This window comes from Cryptotermes secundus, unplaced genomic scaffold, assembly GCF_002891405.2.
Source record: "Cryptotermes secundus unplaced genomic scaffold, Csec_1.0 scaffold968, whole genome shotgun sequence".
Classification (NCBI taxonomy): domain Eukaryota; kingdom Metazoa; phylum Arthropoda; class Insecta; order Blattodea; family Kalotermitidae; genus Cryptotermes; species Cryptotermes secundus.
In genome coordinates this window covers 15,417-33,737 of record NW_019719376.1, presented here as the reverse complement: position 1 = coordinate 33,737, position 18,321 = coordinate 15,417, and the positions used below count along the sequence as shown (strand labels likewise).

The 18,321-nt window shown below is 43.1% G+C and overlaps 1 protein-coding gene across 1 annotated transcript; it reads right to left on the bottom strand.

Moving 5' to 3' along the window:
- Positions 1 to 425: 425 nt before the first annotated feature.
- Positions 426 to 16,746, bottom strand: LOC111865876 (protein 60A). The gene is made up of 6 exons (XM_023854296.2): positions 16,360 to 16,746; positions 13,102 to 13,279; positions 12,785 to 12,936; positions 1,399 to 1,599; positions 1,243 to 1,319; positions 426 to 1,166 (listed from the first exon to the last, which is right to left on the bottom strand). Exons 1-6 carry the CDS (start codon positions 16,682 to 16,684, stop codon positions 906 to 908), a joined length of 1,194 nt encoding a protein of 397 aa, XP_023710064.1. The 5' UTR covers positions 16,685 to 16,746; the 3' UTR covers positions 426 to 905.
- Between the last annotated feature and the right edge of the window lie 1,575 nt (positions 16,747 to 18,321).

The window sequence follows — 18,321 nt, the reverse complement described above, 5'->3', positions numbered from 1 at the left end:
GTCATCTGTAATGAGGCTTGTAAAATTATATTAGCATGTATAATTTCTTTAAAAATATATATATTTGAAGAACAGTGAAGCAAACTGAATTTTTCTGTGTGCCAAGACCTAAAAGCTGAAGCTTTCATGGGCTGCAGTTAAACAACATCCACAATGGAAGATGTGGAGAAATTGGTATGTAAAGATAATGACAGGTGACAGACAGTGTGTGGGTATCCTATGTAGCTTATGCAGGAAATCTACAAGAACGGGACTACTCAAAAGATGTCAGATGTGATCAAATATCTGAGCCAGTTGCTACTGACTTATACGGCAGTGACGCAGATCAAACAGAGACTGCTAATAGCAAAGCACTCAGGTATTTATATTGTGTTAATAGATTTGTAATATTTCATTGCTTTAATCAGCTGTATAATATTGTCTTCATCATGATTAAATGCATGTGTTGTTTCTGTATAGAGTAGGTCTAGCGATTTCATAATGTGTATTTCTCTATTTCTTTCTGTCTGGGATATCACCGACCCAACTTCATCAAGTTGCCCCTGATTAGCACATGACTAAGTGGCGTTGTGACCTTGACCAGGGTATCCATTTGATTTGTGAACTACTTACCCAGCATGGTGGTTACCAACTGAACAATTTTTAAAATAGTTTACAGTAATACAGAAGTATCTTAAACTGTAATGCGACTTTTGCGCCACTCTACGTTTCTGTTTCCTGCATTTCTATAAACCAGCAGTCATGCCTTCACTTGAATACCGTTTCCTCACAACTAACTGTCACTGTTTCATGATGCAAGGTTCAGTTTTAAATATAGCTGAGTCTTGCCTATCACTTTGTTTTGCTTCAAACTAGTTATATAAAAAGGTACAAGGCAGTCATCTAAATGTCCTGTTATCTTAACTTCAGTGGCATCCACAGCTCTTAACCACCATGTTCTTGTACTTCTTGAGGATCACATTTGACTCATCCAGAAAATAGAGCACAGATATTGGTGACAGCTTTGTTGGAGCACAGCAAGGCTTTGGCACCTGTGAAGGATTCATTAGGTGCACCAGTGTCTGAACGATTGCATGATTTGTAGCATTCATATGAGCATTTAGTGGAAAGTTACATTCACCACTGCAGTAAAAGGCATCATATCCATTTGGTGCTATTATCCAGTCCTGCAATGAACAAAAGTAGTTACAGATAATCAAACACAAGAATACAACTGTCTGTCATGAAATATGCGCTACTTACATGCCATTCTAAATCCCTGAAGCTCACATACAGTGTCTGTATCTGGCAGCTTCTGGAAGACCAGTGAATTGATGAATCTGAAACACATCAACAGCGTGATGTCTAGTGCAGTGCCAGCCTGTGTTTCTTACAGACTGAATGTCACATTTGTCTTACCTGTGAATGTACGTGGGGAGTAACTGCTCTCTGCTGCTGATGTGTCAGCCTTCTTCTTTGTGCGCCGCTGGGTCTCTCGTGTTTTGCGGGAGTGTGCCATGTGATGTCCAGATGACTGGAAGAACGCCACCATGAATGGCTGCCTTTTGGCATCCATCTTTGAGCTCACAATCCCAATGTCTTCTGGGTTGATCTCATGAGCTGTACAACAGAGCAACACAGAAGACAACTGTTAAAAGAATTTTAAAGCTGTGGAGAAATATGGGGATGAGAATTGGATTGAACTAAAATGTAATATCCAATGGTGGACATAGAAAGATAGGAACATTGCATAATGAGGAGCTTCATAGTTTTTAGTGTTCACCAAATATTATTATCATGGCGAAATTAAGGAGGATAAGGTGGGTGAAACATGTGTGAAACATGGGGGAGAAATGCATACAGGGTTTAGCCAGAACCTTGGATATACAAGCATTGAGCAAAGGTTAATATTAAAATGGATGTGACAGTGGGGGGCCATATGGGAACCTTGTGAGTACCATAAAAGAGGAGAATTTGTCACCAGGTGAGCAACTACCAGCTTCTGAAGAAATATGCTCAGTGCAATTGATTACTTATTTAACTAAACATGAATCATGTATGATGTAATTCAGAAAACAATATACATGGTTAAGTTTCAACATATGACACATAGTTGAAGTTGGCTACATGCAGTGATATGCATTCATGAAGTGTAAATTAGTACTGGACTTCTACTATTGGAAAATCATTGATATTCAGCAGGGAATAACTCTCTCCATTTCTCCATCCTTTCCCATATCCCTTTCATATCCTTATCATGATCCCCCCTTCTCTATTAAAATACTGAATTAAGTTCCATATTTATCATCCAGATGGCACAGTTTCAGACATACAGACATGACCCATATAAGTATGTGAAAACTTTGGTGTGAAAATATAAACCATACAGCAGTGGTTTCTGAAGTGTGGGACACTTTGCAAGCATGGGAGACTCTGGGAAAGTTATATAGTAAAACCGAATTGATTATAATTCTCAAAATGTTAATAATGGACATTTTTCACAGAGATATAAGGTACCTAAGGGGAAATAGCCACCTTAAGAAAATTTGAAATTTTTAACACTTAAATAAGAGGAAAAGTAAAAAAGAGGCAGTGTTGCTAATATCTAGACAGACTAATTAACTGTACAACAAAGAAAGGCCACTGAAGAAATCGTGATGGACATGCAGACATAAACAGTTTCTTAGAAGTGTACAACTTGCCATATCACCAGCACCTGTATGGATAATATGGCCAAGGGATGCTGATAATGTTGTCAACCAATACTTTTAAATACTGTGAGGTCTGTGTTGTTTAATGTAGAGATCGATTACAATTCCATATACAAACGTGAAATACAGCAACATAACAAAACAAAACAAATTATGATGAAAATGATTACCACATTGAAGAGTTCTATCACCTGGGATACACCACCATGTAATCCATTAAAAATCAACCAGTGTTTCAAAGGAACATGTCGCCTCCATTTTTGTTGCCAACAAATCAAGCAAGAAACTAGCATGAAGCATGAAGCAGATGGCAAGTAGGGCTGTACACCACAACATTAAGGGCTGGGGCCTCCTCCTCTGTCACAAGACCAGGCGCAGATACTGTACTGTTTACCGGTCTGGTTGCTTTGTCCCATGATGGGTTAATATCATGACATCTTTGCTTGATGGTAATGAAATGAGTACTGTGGTTATATGTGTAAACAGGAGGCTCCTCTGTTAAAGTTAATCTACCGACCACACAACACGTTTTTTATTTACTGCCACACTGTTGTGTGGTCGGTAGATTAACTTTAACATTCGTCTAGTACACAACAGGATGCAAGGAACAATAAAAGGAGGCTCCTCTCATCACAGTAATGTCCAAATGGTCTGACGATGGATTTATCCACGGATTGCAACTTAAGGACAGTCTGACTGAGATGGCAGAAAAATGTAATGTTATGGTGTTCTGCTGCCTGTGTGATGTCGCTCCACCAAATGCAAACTCATAATGGCAAAAATGCTGAAGTCAGTTAGCAGGGATCAGTGCTGCAGGTGAATGTTTGTGTGTAAAAATATATATTGTGGCAGGCAGACCCATTGCTAGGCAACAACCACGAAATAAGCAGCTATGCAGTGGCCGTTACTAGGCAGCGGCCCCTAAACAACAGAGGAATGGTGTTTTCTGTGCAATCTGTGCTGATGGCTGCAGATGCAACTGTGCAATATGTCATACTGTTGTTAAGCAACAGTAGCACTGCAACAGAGGATTGGGATGTTTTCTATGATGTGTGTGCTGAGATGTTATAAGCACGACAAGTTAGGTGCAGGAGTAAGTACCTCAAAATTTACGTCCAATTAGCCTCTTGTCCACAACAGGCAACTTATTCGAGAAAATTATTCTGAAAATAGTCCAAAGGCATATTGAAGAAAAAGGTCTGCTTAATGCAAACCAGTCTGGTTTTTGTGCTCACCACAACATGACACTTCAATGTATGAGGCTTATGGACTATGTAGCATTAAATTTCAACAATAACATGTCTATGGCTGTCGTACTCTCGGACATTGGAAAAGCCTTTGATACAACATGGCACCTCGGTTTGCTATATAAATTATTAAAATTGAAATTTTATCAAGCTTATTCGCTCTTTTATTTCTCAGAGAAAATTCATAATCTTGGTTGAAGGTGAAATGTCTGTGTCAAGGAATATACAAGCAGGGGTGCCACAAGACTCCATCCCCCCACACTGTGCAATAGATATATAAATGATACGCCCCCAAACACCTGGTGTCTATTTAGGTCTCTTTGCTGATGATGCCTGTATATATGTGACAGATCACAAAGAAAGTTGCAGTGAGGTCTTGGTGCTCTTGAGATGTGGTGTGAAGAAAAGATTCAGACCATCTACTGTTCTCAAAGACCAGGCCCCCTGAGACTTCTCTTACATTGAATGGCCAGAATATCCCCTTGCCAATCATGTAAAACATCATGGTGTGATCTTTGATAAGAGGATTACATGGAGACTGCATATAGATATGATTGAAGCCAAGGCCTTCAGAACATTTATTAGAATTTACTCTATATTCAAAAGTGAGCATTTAAGTGCAAACATTAAACTAACTCTATGTAAGGCAAAGCCAGACATAGAAATATAAGAGGCTTAAACTTGGCAGTGGTCAAGCTTGCAACCATTCAAGCGACTAAGCTGCCATTATAGCACAAGATAGGCATGATCTACCTTGCAAAGCCTACACTGACAGAGGACTTGTATATAGTGAATAATTTTCAGTAACATGGTGTATGCGTGATATGTACACTTGACAAAGGCCAAGCCTATTCACAAGAGACAAACCCATCCTCTGACAAGATGTTGCATAAGGACTATGACCGCAAGGGCTGAAATGCAATAAAAGAAAAACTGGTCTTGAGACTCAAGGGGCATGGTGCCAAGATGAACTGATTGATGGTAAATTGCCAGTCATAAAGTAACTGACTCTGACTTAAGTGAGTCAGTTGCAAGTCATTAGTCAGCGCTAAGCAGTTAGTTGTGAGTGAGCAATTGTAGTTGGTGGTTGACTATGAGCATGGAAACAGAGGACTCTCCATTGTTAGAAGCTGCTATCAAGAAATGACTAGTGAAGGCATAACAGAGTGAGGAAACTTATTGTGTGCTACAGTGATTTGTGGTATGTGTAGTTTACTGAGTGTTATACTCATTTGTAGCTACAAGTTATAAGCAGTCAATAAATTTAGTATTGAATCCAAACGTCATGTATAGTCACTAACATGTGACAATATTTCATTGGGTAGCTAGCTAGTGTTAGTGTTTTTCACTGGCATTGGTGGCTGTATGATGTGAGGTTTTGTGGCACCTCCATGTTGCTCTCAGAAATGCCCACTGACTCTAGAAGGGTGTATGTTTGAAAGAATGCATACTTCTCTCTTAACTTTTCAATATATGGCCGTTTGATTGTCATGCACCATGGATAGAGTGCCGCCTGCCAATTTCAAATGTCTTGAACCGAAATTTGCAGTCATTATGGCCCTTAGTCTCCACCCTTCTGACTAGCTGCAGTACAGTACTATATGCTGTGGTCACATTGCCTAAAGCATCCTTACCCTGTTTCACACAGTACACTTTCATGTCACATGTGTGTACCCCCAGTGAATCACAGTTTGAATAACTTTATACCGAATCATTTCCTTTTCTTTGGAATAAGGTAAAATTTGCCCTGTGCATAATTAACTGAGCATACGCCATGGAGATATAGCCCCATTCTTGACCCCGGCACTAGATGGATATGAGTGCTCAACTTCACTCCCTGGTAGCCATTAAGTAGGAGGCTGGGTGGGCCCTAGAGCCAGTCTGGATGCTATGGAGAAGAAAATATGTGTATCTTCTATTGGGAATCGAACCCTGGCCATCCAGCCCATCGCTATACCGACTAAGCTATCCTGGTACTTTTTCATTGAATAGACCTGGGAAAACCACCCTGTCCTCGAATTTCACAATTACTTCAGCTATTGCAGTGTGCTTGGGTAGGAGTGTGTGCATTAGAGAATCTGGCATTCATATAACTTAAAACTTTCAGTACCTGTTATAAACTTTTATTCCTGTCAGGAGCATCTTCACTGCTTTAGAAATACAAAGCTGAGGATATGAAAACATATATTCCGTCTCGTGACACAATAATAAAAGGGGGCGTGGCACATTGAATCCCTATATCACTACTGTTTGGATGCATTCACGCTGGTCGTGCCTCATTTTCAGAACTAAGCAAGAAAGTAGAACATTTCTTCCTGAGGTACTGAGATGTCATCACTTTTTGCACCATAATACTGATGACAGTACATGTTGATATCAGCAAATCTGAAAGGATAAAAAAAGCAGTTCGGGGTGGGGGATTGCGTACAATATTTGAGACACGCACTCCAGGTTTCGGGCCTGTGAATGGCTGAGCAGCATACACATTTCTCATGCTTCTGGTCTGCTACATGCCACTGTCAGATCCCTTTTCCTCAACTTCTTCCCAGTCTTCAAAGCTAGGGGACAGGTCCTGATGGCGTAGTAACATGCAACTCTCAGTGCCAATGGACATTTCCTCTTCTAAATCTGTATCCATCCCCCTTTATCGCCATGTCGCTCATACGCTAGCTCCTATGTACATGGTTAGACGGGCCGGCTATAGCCAACCAGCGAGAACTGCTGACTGACACAAGATGCTGGTTTTCTCGTTCAACTGGGCCACGTTTTACAATAATCCTGCGCTGAATTTCTTTGTAAAACGCACCTACAGTGCAATAAGAATACGATAAGTTATTCTAGTGCGTGGGCTTCAATTATCTGCCAAGTTTAACGAGAGAGAGAGAGCGACTAACGGCTCTGCTGCAAAAGAAATGTTTGTGGAGGGTTCTGGAGACCGTTGTCTATTGTAAGGAAGCTACCTGTTTGGGTTTGAAACATACAAATAGTTACAGACGCGCTCTTTGTTGACAACTTCTGTCGTCATTTGTCCACTGTCCATGCCCTTCAGTAGCGATCAGCGTTGTGATTCGACCTTGAAAGGTAAAGACACCTCAATGGTCATACTCCTATTCGTTATGAGTCATTGATCCAGGAGGTAAAGCATCAAAGCAATTCTCCCTCATTCTTCGAAATTTAAATTTTCAAGCTTAAATTTTTATGTGCAGCTAATGGCCAAGGTCAGGCTGTTTAACCCTCACATGCCATTCTACTTTCTGGCACAGTTGTTATACTGTACAATTTACAACAATTGCCCAGGAATTAGAATAAATGCTCATTTTAGTCGTATGAATGCAATTTGAAGGGCGTCACTCTAGTTCACCTCCCCTCCTCCTGGCTAACTTTATAAGTTCATTTTCCTCACAACTTAAACTTACGATTGCATTATTTAAGACAAAAGAAAAGCCTAACATCACAAAGGAGGGTTAGACACTGGCCAGCGTCTCCTGAGCAACTCCATTTACAAACGTAATCATTTAAGTTTGAATACTGATATTACTAGTACTATAATGAACTAAAACATACTTGTAGTTACTACAGGATTCTGAGGATGGTGTATAACACACTGATATGTTGGGTCCAGTGATTGAGGCTAGCTCTTTCTAACGGACCCAACTGAATAGGTGTTTTCCTTCACCTGAGGACGGAAACAGATCCAGTTTCCGAAACGTCGTGTTTTTATTTGTTATCTTAAAAAAAACCAGGACGATGGATAAAGTCCAAAAACCCAACATATCAGTGTAAAACATACTTACTTACTTACTTACTTACTTACTTATGGAGCTGGACCTTCTTGAGAAGCCAAATCTGCAGCTACTTAAGAATTTCCCAGCATTTTATGGAACCCGAAGGTTCATTACCGTGTTCACAAGAGCCCTCCACTGATCCCTATCCCGAGCCAGATCAATCCAATCCATACCATCCCATCCTATCTCTCTAAGATCCATTTTAATATTATCCACCCACCTACGCCTTGTTCTTCCCAGTGGCCTCCTTCCTTCTGGCTATCCCACCAATAACCTATATGCATTCCTCTTCTCCCCCATTCGTGCTACATGTCCTGCCCACCTCATCCCCCTTGACTTGATCATTCTAATTATACTTGAAGAAGAGTACAAGTTATGAAGATCCTCATTATGCATTTTTCTCCAACATCCTATCACTTCATCCCTCTTCGGTCCAAATATTCTCCTCAACACCCAGTTCTCAAACACCCTCAGTCTATGTTCCTCCCTTAATGTCAGAGACCAAGTTATATTCTAATTTTTATGTTTTTGGACAACAGACGAGAAAACAAAAGGTTTTGGACTGAATGGTAGCAAACATTACCCAAGTTAAATCTCCTCTTAATTTCCTTTTCAATCAGGTTTTGATTTGTTATCGTCGTTCCCAAATAACTGAACTGTGCCACATTTTCAAAATATCTGTTTTCTATCGTTGTGTCATGATTCTGCCCTACATTTTGGTGACGAGACAGCAACATATATTTAGTTATTTCTGTGTTTACTTCTAGACCAACCTCCTTACTTGCGTCAATTAAAGTTTATGTATTTTTCTATTAAGTAAGGGTTTCACATATGCCAACTTGTTTTGTGATGACAATGCTGATTACTGGGTCGTGTTCAGTTACCATTTGTTTTCAGGAACCTATGCGGTGCAGCCTTCCAGAAGTATAGCATATGTCATGTCACGTGATTTCTTGAACCAGCTCGCAAAGGTCTTTATAGCCATTTTACCCTAACAGGCTATAGTTACCCGAGGAGCCTTGGTGTTTCTGCTCACATCTCCAACGCAGTTCGTTAAATTTTTATTGCCGCATATTTTATGTACTGTGCACTTCCACTGAAGTCTTACGGTTTTAGAGATAATCAAACAAGGGGGACAGAACAAGCCGCGACTGTTATGCCGTGCTTAAATTTCCTAACTTCAACCCGCCTTTGAGAGAATGTAATGGTATGAAACGACACTACCACATCCGATACTCGATTTGTGCCGTATTCCGTTTTCTTCACTATGTAATGTTCTGAATCCATTTTGGCAAGTCTGCAATTAAACTTTTTGTGCACCTACTTGCTTCACCGCATGACTGTCCTTAGGTAACAATTCGAGAACAAATGAACGGATTTTAAAGGAAACGTTAATGAACAGTTTTACTGGAATTTCTGAACATGTTCCATTTTTAATTAAAATCGGACGTGACTAATGGACACTTTACATGACCAACATACGTGTGTACGCGCATTTTGATCGCAAATCGCGAAATATTTCGGCGCCAGATGTTTGAGCACAGGCACAAGAGAGGGATGGCTGGAGAAAGTTTTTAGAGCAGGCCAAGAGCCACAAAGGGTTGTAGTGCCAATAATAAATAATAACAATACGATATTTCCTATACGAAATATACTTTTTTGTAAGGTTTTCGAGATAATCGAACAAGATGGGTTTTATGCTGTCACCTTATAAATGATATTTAGCATATTTTACATCGGAGGTCTTCCGCATTCCGTTTTAAGCTATTTATAAGAGAGCAACAAGAGTTTGCCTTCATTCACTGGCAGTCTAAAGGAAACAGCGGAAGAAACGTGCTTCAATTGTTGCGCTATGCATACATTTCCCACCTTCATAAATACTATGGAATTGAAGGTCAGAACTTTACTGCAGCAAAAAGCATTGTCCCCCCCCCCACTTCAAGAATCCACGGTTAACTGAGTGTAGGGTCGGCGCGACGGCACAGGCGAACCAAGCATCCGCGTGGGGAGGAACATTTCACAAACTTGCGTGATCGTTTGTTCTTGTCCTGACCTGGGGATATCCATGAGGGTCCGATGGGCCAGGCCGGGCCCCACCACTATTTTATACCTCACTGCATAAACGTGTGAGCCGCTTAGTGACTACGAACTGGACGGCAGAGGGTTCTGAGTTCGAGTCCCGGAAGGGGAGAGATTTTCTTCATGTCCAGACCAGTTCTGGGGCCCATCCAGCCTCTTATCCAATGTGTACCGAGTGTTCTTTCCAAGAGGGCAAAGTGGTCGGGGCGTGAATCTGACCACTCGCCTCCAATCGGTGCCGAGATCAAGAATACGTGGATCTATACATCCGCTCCCCCATACGACTTCATGGCGTAGTGCTTAATTAGTTACGCGCTGGGGCAAATTTACCTATGCGTCAAAGCAGGTAGTTTAATGGAGTTCTGATTCTTTTTTTTTTTATTTGTTTCATTCTGGTCCGTCACACTAACAATTACAAATATAAATCACTCCGTCCAATGTGACCTGTAAGTTTATTACTACATGAAAACTCAACACCCTTACATGTTTCGGTCTCTGCGGACCATCTTCAGAGGGCAAACATCACTACAAATAGGAAACCATCATCACATAAGTTGTTTAGACGTAAAGTACGTACACTTATGCTACAATGCATAGTACACAAAATAGAACATTTCACAAACACAGCAGTTTCCTGGGAATGTAAAGTTTTTTATAAAATTATTTAAAATTTCTTGATGCTAATTAAAAATCTACATGTCAATAATTAAAATTCATAAACCATGCAGGCTCGTGTTCGTCCTCCCATCGTCCCTCTTGTATGGGGCAGATATTGTGCCACCTGTCTATCTTGATGTGGAGGTTCTTTATATCTTCCAGGGTTTGCTCGTGGCTGCTGTGCTGTTTTCACTGTTTCAGTGATTTTGTATGACTTCTGCTTGTTACTTGCACAATCTTGTTATGTAATCTTGTATATGTGGAAGATCGAAAGCTGTGTGCAAATCGCGGACCAGTGTGCACCTTGAAGAATTTGCAGTGGTGCGGAGAACCTTGTTTTGTAGGCGCTGCAGTTTTAAAAGGTAGGTGTCTGCCACTAACTCCGACACGGGGCGTTAGAAAGCAGGATGAGCACAGGGGGGTCAAATCCCTCGCTGACCCAAAGAGGCATTTATTTCTACCAAGAATAGAAAAGTGTCAACACAGAATGAGCCTTAGGCTCCTAATGAGTGGGAGCTATCAAGATAAAAAACAAACCATTAAAATGTGATTATTTAAATAAAAAGAATCTTTGATTTCTTTAATTATTCAGCCCTGGCCCCAGCTGATCAAAACATGCATACAGAAGATGTCCATATAGACCAGTTGAAATAAAATCACGCTGACCTCTCTAACCAGAAACTGACAGGACAGCCCAGGTGGAAACTTCATACATCTATGCAGGTAATAAGATGTCAATGTACCTATACAATTGCTTGAATTCATATCTCCATGAATAGCATAAGACGTCTGAGTAAGCCCCAACCCCACATTCTTCCTGCTAATTTTAAGCGTATTCAGCAACAAAATAATACGATCTTTTGTGGTGTGTGTGTACGCATGCCTGCTGCCACTAATCACGAGAATATTTTAGATATAACAAGAGCTGGGAGGAGTCGGTATAGCGACTGGCTACGGGCTGGAAGACCGAGGAGTCGGAGTTCGAGTCCCGGTATGATCAAGAATTTTCTCCTTTCCACGTCGTCCAGACCCGCTCTGGGGCCCACCCAGCCTCCTGTCCAATGGATACCGGGGGCTATTTCCCCTGAGGTGAAGCGGCAGGGGCGTGAAGCCTCCAATTCGTGCCGAGTTCAAGAAAATGTAATCTATATAACCACTCCCCCATACATCTTCATGGCGTAGTGCTTAATTAGTCAAGGACAGGGATTCTACTTTTTTTACTTTTCTACTAACAGCAGGGATGGCTCAGTCGGTATAGAAACAGGCAATGGGCTGGGCAGTCGGCGGTCTATTCCCAGCAGAGACAGCAGATTTTTGTTTATGCCACAGAGTCAAGACGGGTTTGGGGGCCCACGCAGCCTCCAATTCAATGGGTACGGGGCGTGATGCGGCCGAGGCGTGAAACTGACCACTCACCTCCATCTAATGTAAGATATTCCTGGGCTTAAATAAGTAGGCACCACGCCATGAAGACATGAGGAACTGGAAGTATAGTTCTGCCATTCTTCACCTCAGTACTAATTGAGTTAAATGGTCAGCTTCACGCCCTGGCGGCTTTACCTCTGGGCAAGCAGCCCCTTGCACTCTTCTAGTACCCGGGTCCAAAATGATGGACCTATAACTCCACTCCCCCATGCATCTTCATGGCGTTGTGCTTAATCACATAATTAACTAAGCACAGAGACCGCTTTATATTTTTAACCTCTATTAGACATGGTCTGAAACTCGACTGGGAAATATATCTTCTCAGGGGCCTATACACTGCGCCAGGAAGATAGATGGGATGGAGATATGGCAGCACGCATTGCCTCAGGGAAAATAACTTCCGGTATCCACTGCGTATGTGTTCGGGTGGGCACCAGGGCCAGTTGTAGACACTGTAAAGAAGAGAATACCTCTCGCCCATGCCTATAAGAACCGAATCCCGATTCTTAGGTCGTCTAACTCGTAGCCTTGTCGTTATTTCCACTGCACTTTTGGACCAGAATTTCATCCCATAACGATCTGATACATAGTTAAAGTCACTGTGACAGCTGGATTATATGTTTACACTTCCGCTCACCCCTAAAAGATTCAGGCGCGCATACAATCTAGCCGGCGTGCCAAGTGTAGTGACAGAAACCTAGAAACGACGGCAATCATTTTCCATAATGTGCTTATTTTCACCCAAAAAGGAAAACTGCGTAGCATATGGCTGGCGCGGCCTCAGGACCGGTCCTCCTGGTCATGTGACACTCGTCCTTGTGGCCCAACTGTTTACTTTTACTCCAGGAATGCGTTGCCTCGGGCACACAGCACTATGGAAAACAAGTTTGCTTCCACTCACCTGGGTTGTCGGGCAGATGCACTGAGAGGTACAGCCCCAGGTTCGAATCCGGGAAGGCTACCCAGGAGCTGAAGGGGCCTGTCACGTTGAGGACGAGCCAGCCTCCCGCGGGGCCCGCAGAAACACTGTCAACCAGCATCAGAGCGTTGTCTCTGAGGGGGGTGAAAAAAGAAAAATAAGAAGCGGTGCAGTTATCAGCAAGTCCCATCACACAAGTAGGCTAACACCCAGCCAGCTGAATCCTACACATGATCCACCCAGCCAGCTGAATCCTACACATGATCCATCTTAAGCATTACAGAGCAGACAGAACTCACCCCCCGTCATCTGCTACTAGCTGGTATACGCTGACGGTTGCCCGCTGCAGAGCGGTGCCTTCTGACAGGAACAGTCGCAATTCTGAGCTCACGATGCGCTCCCCGACTGGCACTTCGCTCACATCGAACCAGAGACGTCGCCCTCTTTCGTGCCGTAATCCGCTCAGGTGGGCCTCGCCTATGGGGTGCCCATATATTAGCAGCCAATATGAAATGAACGGTGAATTTAATCCGAAATCCATAGGCAATCCCAACATATTTCTGATTTCACAGTCATGACAGCTTAATCTGGACCGGGCCGCGCCACAGCTCAAGCGATTAGTTTGCTGGCATCCCACCGCGGCGGCCCGGGTTCGATCCCAGGTCTGGTCAAGTGAGATTTGTGGTGGAAAAAGTGGCGCTGGGGCAGGTTTTCTCCGAGTACTTCGGTTTCCCCTGCCAATCTTCATTCCACCAATTGCTCCACAATCACCCTCACCTATCATCTGGGGCTGGTACAATAGGCCAGAAGTGGCCACAGTACAAGAGACTTAGTCCCACACCCACTAGAAATAAAAAAAATAATAATTCATCTGGACCGAACGGAAATGTAGTAAGAAAGGATAGAAGAGAACTGCATAATGAGTAGCTTCTTAATGTACACTTGAAATACTTATGGATGACATTGAAATTGAGGAGGGTCATGATGAACTGAGCTTCAACAGGATAGGGTACATGCCTACTCATATGCAGTGGGTACTGAGGGCTCCTTACTGTGGGTAATGCGTCAGAGACGTGAAACACCCCCACCTCCATCTAATGCCGGAATTAACAATTCCTCGAGCTGTTACCCCCACAGGCCTCTACGGCATTTCCTAATTAAACATAGGGATAACTTTATTGCAATACATAAACTTACTCACTCACTCATGGAGCTGAGCCCTTCTTGAGGAGCCGCCAATTCTGCTGCTACACAAGAATTTCCCAGCATTTTATGGAACCCGAAGATTCATTGCCGTGTTCACAAGAGCCCTCCACTGGTCCCTATCCTTCGCCAGATCAATCCAATCCATACCATCCAATCTCTCTAAGACATGTTTAGATGAACTTTTTTGATCACAAAGACCTAGGAAATCACCTCCTGCAGTTATGCCCTAAAGTCGTGAAACACTCTGTGTGTGTGTATATATATATATATAAAACTGGCATTTTTTTAATGAAAGGAGCGTCCCTTAGGAATTTCTGCAAAATAGCTTGGAATTGCTCAATTTTTGGCTCACAGGCGTCGTTTTTGTGACCTTCAAGTCGTGTTTCATTTCCGTGGTTATTACGAAAATAAACTGACTACTGTAGAGTTCTGTCGTCTGGTATATACTCGTACTGCCGTGTAGTCTAGTGAAAGTCAACCGACGGGCTCTACATGCTGTCAGCTTCACGCTGGTTTCTTGCTTGGCTTACTCTTCGACCCTGAAGAAGGGCGAGATGTTCCCCCAAAACGTCGGTTGACTTTCATCAGATTGGACAGTGTTACATCCCAAATGACAATCACTGCTGTGGAAACCTGAAATCCAACAAGCTCATTGTTGTCGCAATCTGAGTGCTTTTATGGTAGAAAGAAATTCATTTGGATTCGAACCCACGCATATAATATCAAAATTAATAATTTTCCTGGGGTTCTAGCTCCAAGAGGAAGTACGTTTTTTTTTCACCATGCGACATTTGAAAAAAGAAAATTAAAAAGCAAGAGGGAGATATTTTGTTCTTTCTTTCTTTCTAAAAACATGTATGCCGATACTCACGCTCGGATTTAGCCTGAAGGTCGAACCGTACAGTCTACCGGCACATGTGCAAATTTTTACAAGTTTGCCGGTATGCGTCAATTCACAGATTAATTTCGGGTACATATACAAGCTACAGGATGACTCTCTTAGTTACTTACTTACTCATGGAGCCGAGCCCTTCCTGAGGAGCTGCAAGTTCTGCAGCTACTCAGGAATTTCCCAACATTTTATGGAACCCGATGGTTCATTACCGTGTTCGCAAGAGTCCTCCACTGGTTTCTATCCTGTGCTAGATCAATCCATACCGTCCCATCCTGTCTATCTTGGATCCATTTTAATATTGTTCACCCACCTATGCCTTGGTCTTCCCTGTGGTCTCTTTCCTTCTGGTTTTCCTGCCGATATCCTATACGCATTCCTTGTCTTCCCCATTCGTGCTACATGCCCTGACAACCTCATCCTCTTTGATTTGATCATTCTAATTACACTTGGAGAAGAGTACAAGTTATGAAGCTCCTCATTATGCAGTTTTCTCCAACCTCCTGTCACTTCATCTCTCTTCGGTCCAAATATTCTCCTCAACACCCTGTTCTCAAACACCCTCAATCTATGTTCCTCCCTTAATGTTAGAGACCAAGTTTCACACCCATACAGAACCACAAGACTCTCTTAGTTACATACTTCAAATATAAGCACAGTGTTCTACTCTCATACGCAAACAGACACGTTCATACAAATGTATGGTCGCAACCACTACGTTAATGAGATATGGCAGCAATGCGTACAACTATAAAGCAACACCGGAAACCTAGGTCCTTATGAGCTACACCTCAACTATCAGGGACCTCTGATTTACAGCTCCTAACCGAACAACTACCGCATTTACTGGACGACGTCCCATCTGCGGCGCGGCAGACAATGTGAATACTACCCAGGTCAACGGATGGGGCAAAACGGACCACTTGTGTGGCCTCCGCAACCACCCGATCTCACTTTGCCGACTTCTACTTATGGAGCACCTGAAGAACATCGTTTAAGCCCAACTATATAACAACACCTGGAACAAGCTGTGGAATGCCATTAGAAGCATCTAGGACAATACGCAACATGCCTGACGCCTTTCAGCGGATCAGCAATTCTTGGCGCAACTGAGCTCAATTATGCATTGACTGTAATGGCGTACCATTTCAACTTCTTTTGTAAACCGTTAAGAATAGGGCAGAAGCCATTCTATTCACAGCTAATGAACTCGGTATCCATAAGTACGTTATTTGTTTATTTCCCTTTCCTCATGCTTCCGGTTGCTGTATCTAGCTAACGAAGCGGTTAGGATCATACTTTTATATGGCCGTTTCTGCTGGCGTATGAGTGTAGAACACAATGCATATGTCTAAGGTATGCAATTAAGACTCATTCTGTATATTAACTGTGATCGGTGCCACGGGCAGGAAGTTTCAATTACTGATCTCTCAGTAGGCAGATTACACTAAGGACTCACTGCGACTAGCGAAGCTCATGATGACGTCACTCTCATTAATGGCGTTAAGATCGCGCCCGCTCAGGTTCAAGTCGTCTAGGGGCGCGTCAAGTAAGGACTTATACACATCGAGCAGGAACTGGGGCGCTGCGCTATCGGGCGGGGCGCGCTGGGGGCGACTGGAGAGTCCCAGCAGGCTAAGGATTTCGTGTTCCACCTCGCGACGCTCGCTCCTGGTCAGGGTTCGTGCCATCACTGTGCGGTCCACGCCGTTATCCACGTAAAGGCCCGAGAGCGCTGCGCGTCCTAGCGCAGGAATTAAACACAACATCAACCACACTTCCATGGCAGCAACTGATCGCTGAACTGGTGTGGCAGGTTTTCTGCGTCTGGGGCTCGGGATCGCTCGGTATCACGGCCGGTAGCACTCGTTCTGATCGTCAGAGGCCTGTGTGCAACGACTATAAACCGAAACAATTATGCTGGGTTTCTGACGAATGCTCGGGTTGCGGAGACTCGTAAACAGGATCAGAACTGAACTGGCCGTGTTCGTATCATGCACAAGGGCTGGGCCCTCTTGGCCCTTGCATCGCGACCACAGTGATCTGTTGTGCATCATAACTTAGTTTCTTCTGCCTATATGTCTTTGGATGTGGATGTTTGTATGCGTTCTAATTCGTGCTTGCTTTGTAATTAGCTATTGGACTACTAAATCAACACGCAAATAAATAAAGATTACTTACTTACTTTCCTAGGCCGCGCCATAGCCCAAGCGGTTAGTCACTGGCTTCCCACAGCGGCGTCCCGGGTTCGATCCCGGGCCTGGTGAAGTGGGATTTGTGATGGACAAAGTGGCGCTGAGGCAGATTTTCTCCGAGTACTTCGGTTTCCCCTGCCAATCTTCATTCCACCAATTGCTCCACAATCACCCTCACCTATCATCAGGGACTGGTACAATAGGCCAGAAGTGGCCGCAGTACAAGGGACTTAGTCCCACCCCTCAACCAATAAAAAAAATACTCATTGAGCTGAGCCCTCATGGAGGAGTCGCCAATTCTGCAGCTACTCAAGACTTTCCCAGCATTTTATGGAACCCGAGGGTTCATTACCGTGTTCACAAGAGCCCTCCACTGGTCCCTATCCTTCGCCAGATCAATCAAATACATACCATCCCATCCTATCTCTGATAGACTTGAAAGGATTCTGACGATGGTGTATGCTGTACTTCTTTTGGCTTATTTTGGACTTCACCCATCGTCTGGTATGTAAAAGACAAAAAGACAAAAAAACCACGACGTTTCGGAGACTGGATCTGTCTCCGTCTTCAGGTGGATAGGGAAGGATAAACCTACTCAGTTGGGCCCGTTAGAAAGTCCAGTGATTGAGACTAGCTATTTCTAACGGGCCCAGCTGAGTAGGTTTATCCTTCCCTATCCACCTGAAGACGGAGACAGATCCAGTCTCCGAAACGTCGTGGTTTTTTGTCTTTTTGTCTTTTACATACCAGACGATGGGCGAAGTCCAAAATAAGCCAAAAGAAGTACATCGTATCTCTCTAAGATTCATTTTAATACTGTCCACCCACCTGTGACCTGGTCTTCCCAGTGGTCTCTCTCCTTCTGGCTTTCCCACCAATATCCTATACGCATTCCTCGTCTCCCCCATTCGTGCTACATGCCCTGACAACCTCATCCTCCTTGATTTGATCATGCTAATTATACTTGGAGAAGAGGACAAGTTATGAAGCTCCTCATTATGCAGTTTTCTCCAACCTCCTGTCACTTCATCTCTCTTTGGTCCAAATATTCTCCTCAGCACCCTGTTCTCAAACAGTCTCAGTCTATGTTCCTCCCCTAATGTCAGAGACCAAGTTTCACACTCATACAGAACCACAGGCAAAAATATGTTTTGTATATTCTAATTTTTTTTTTTTTTGACCAGCAGACGAGAAGACAAAAGGTTCTGGACTGAATGGTAGCAAGC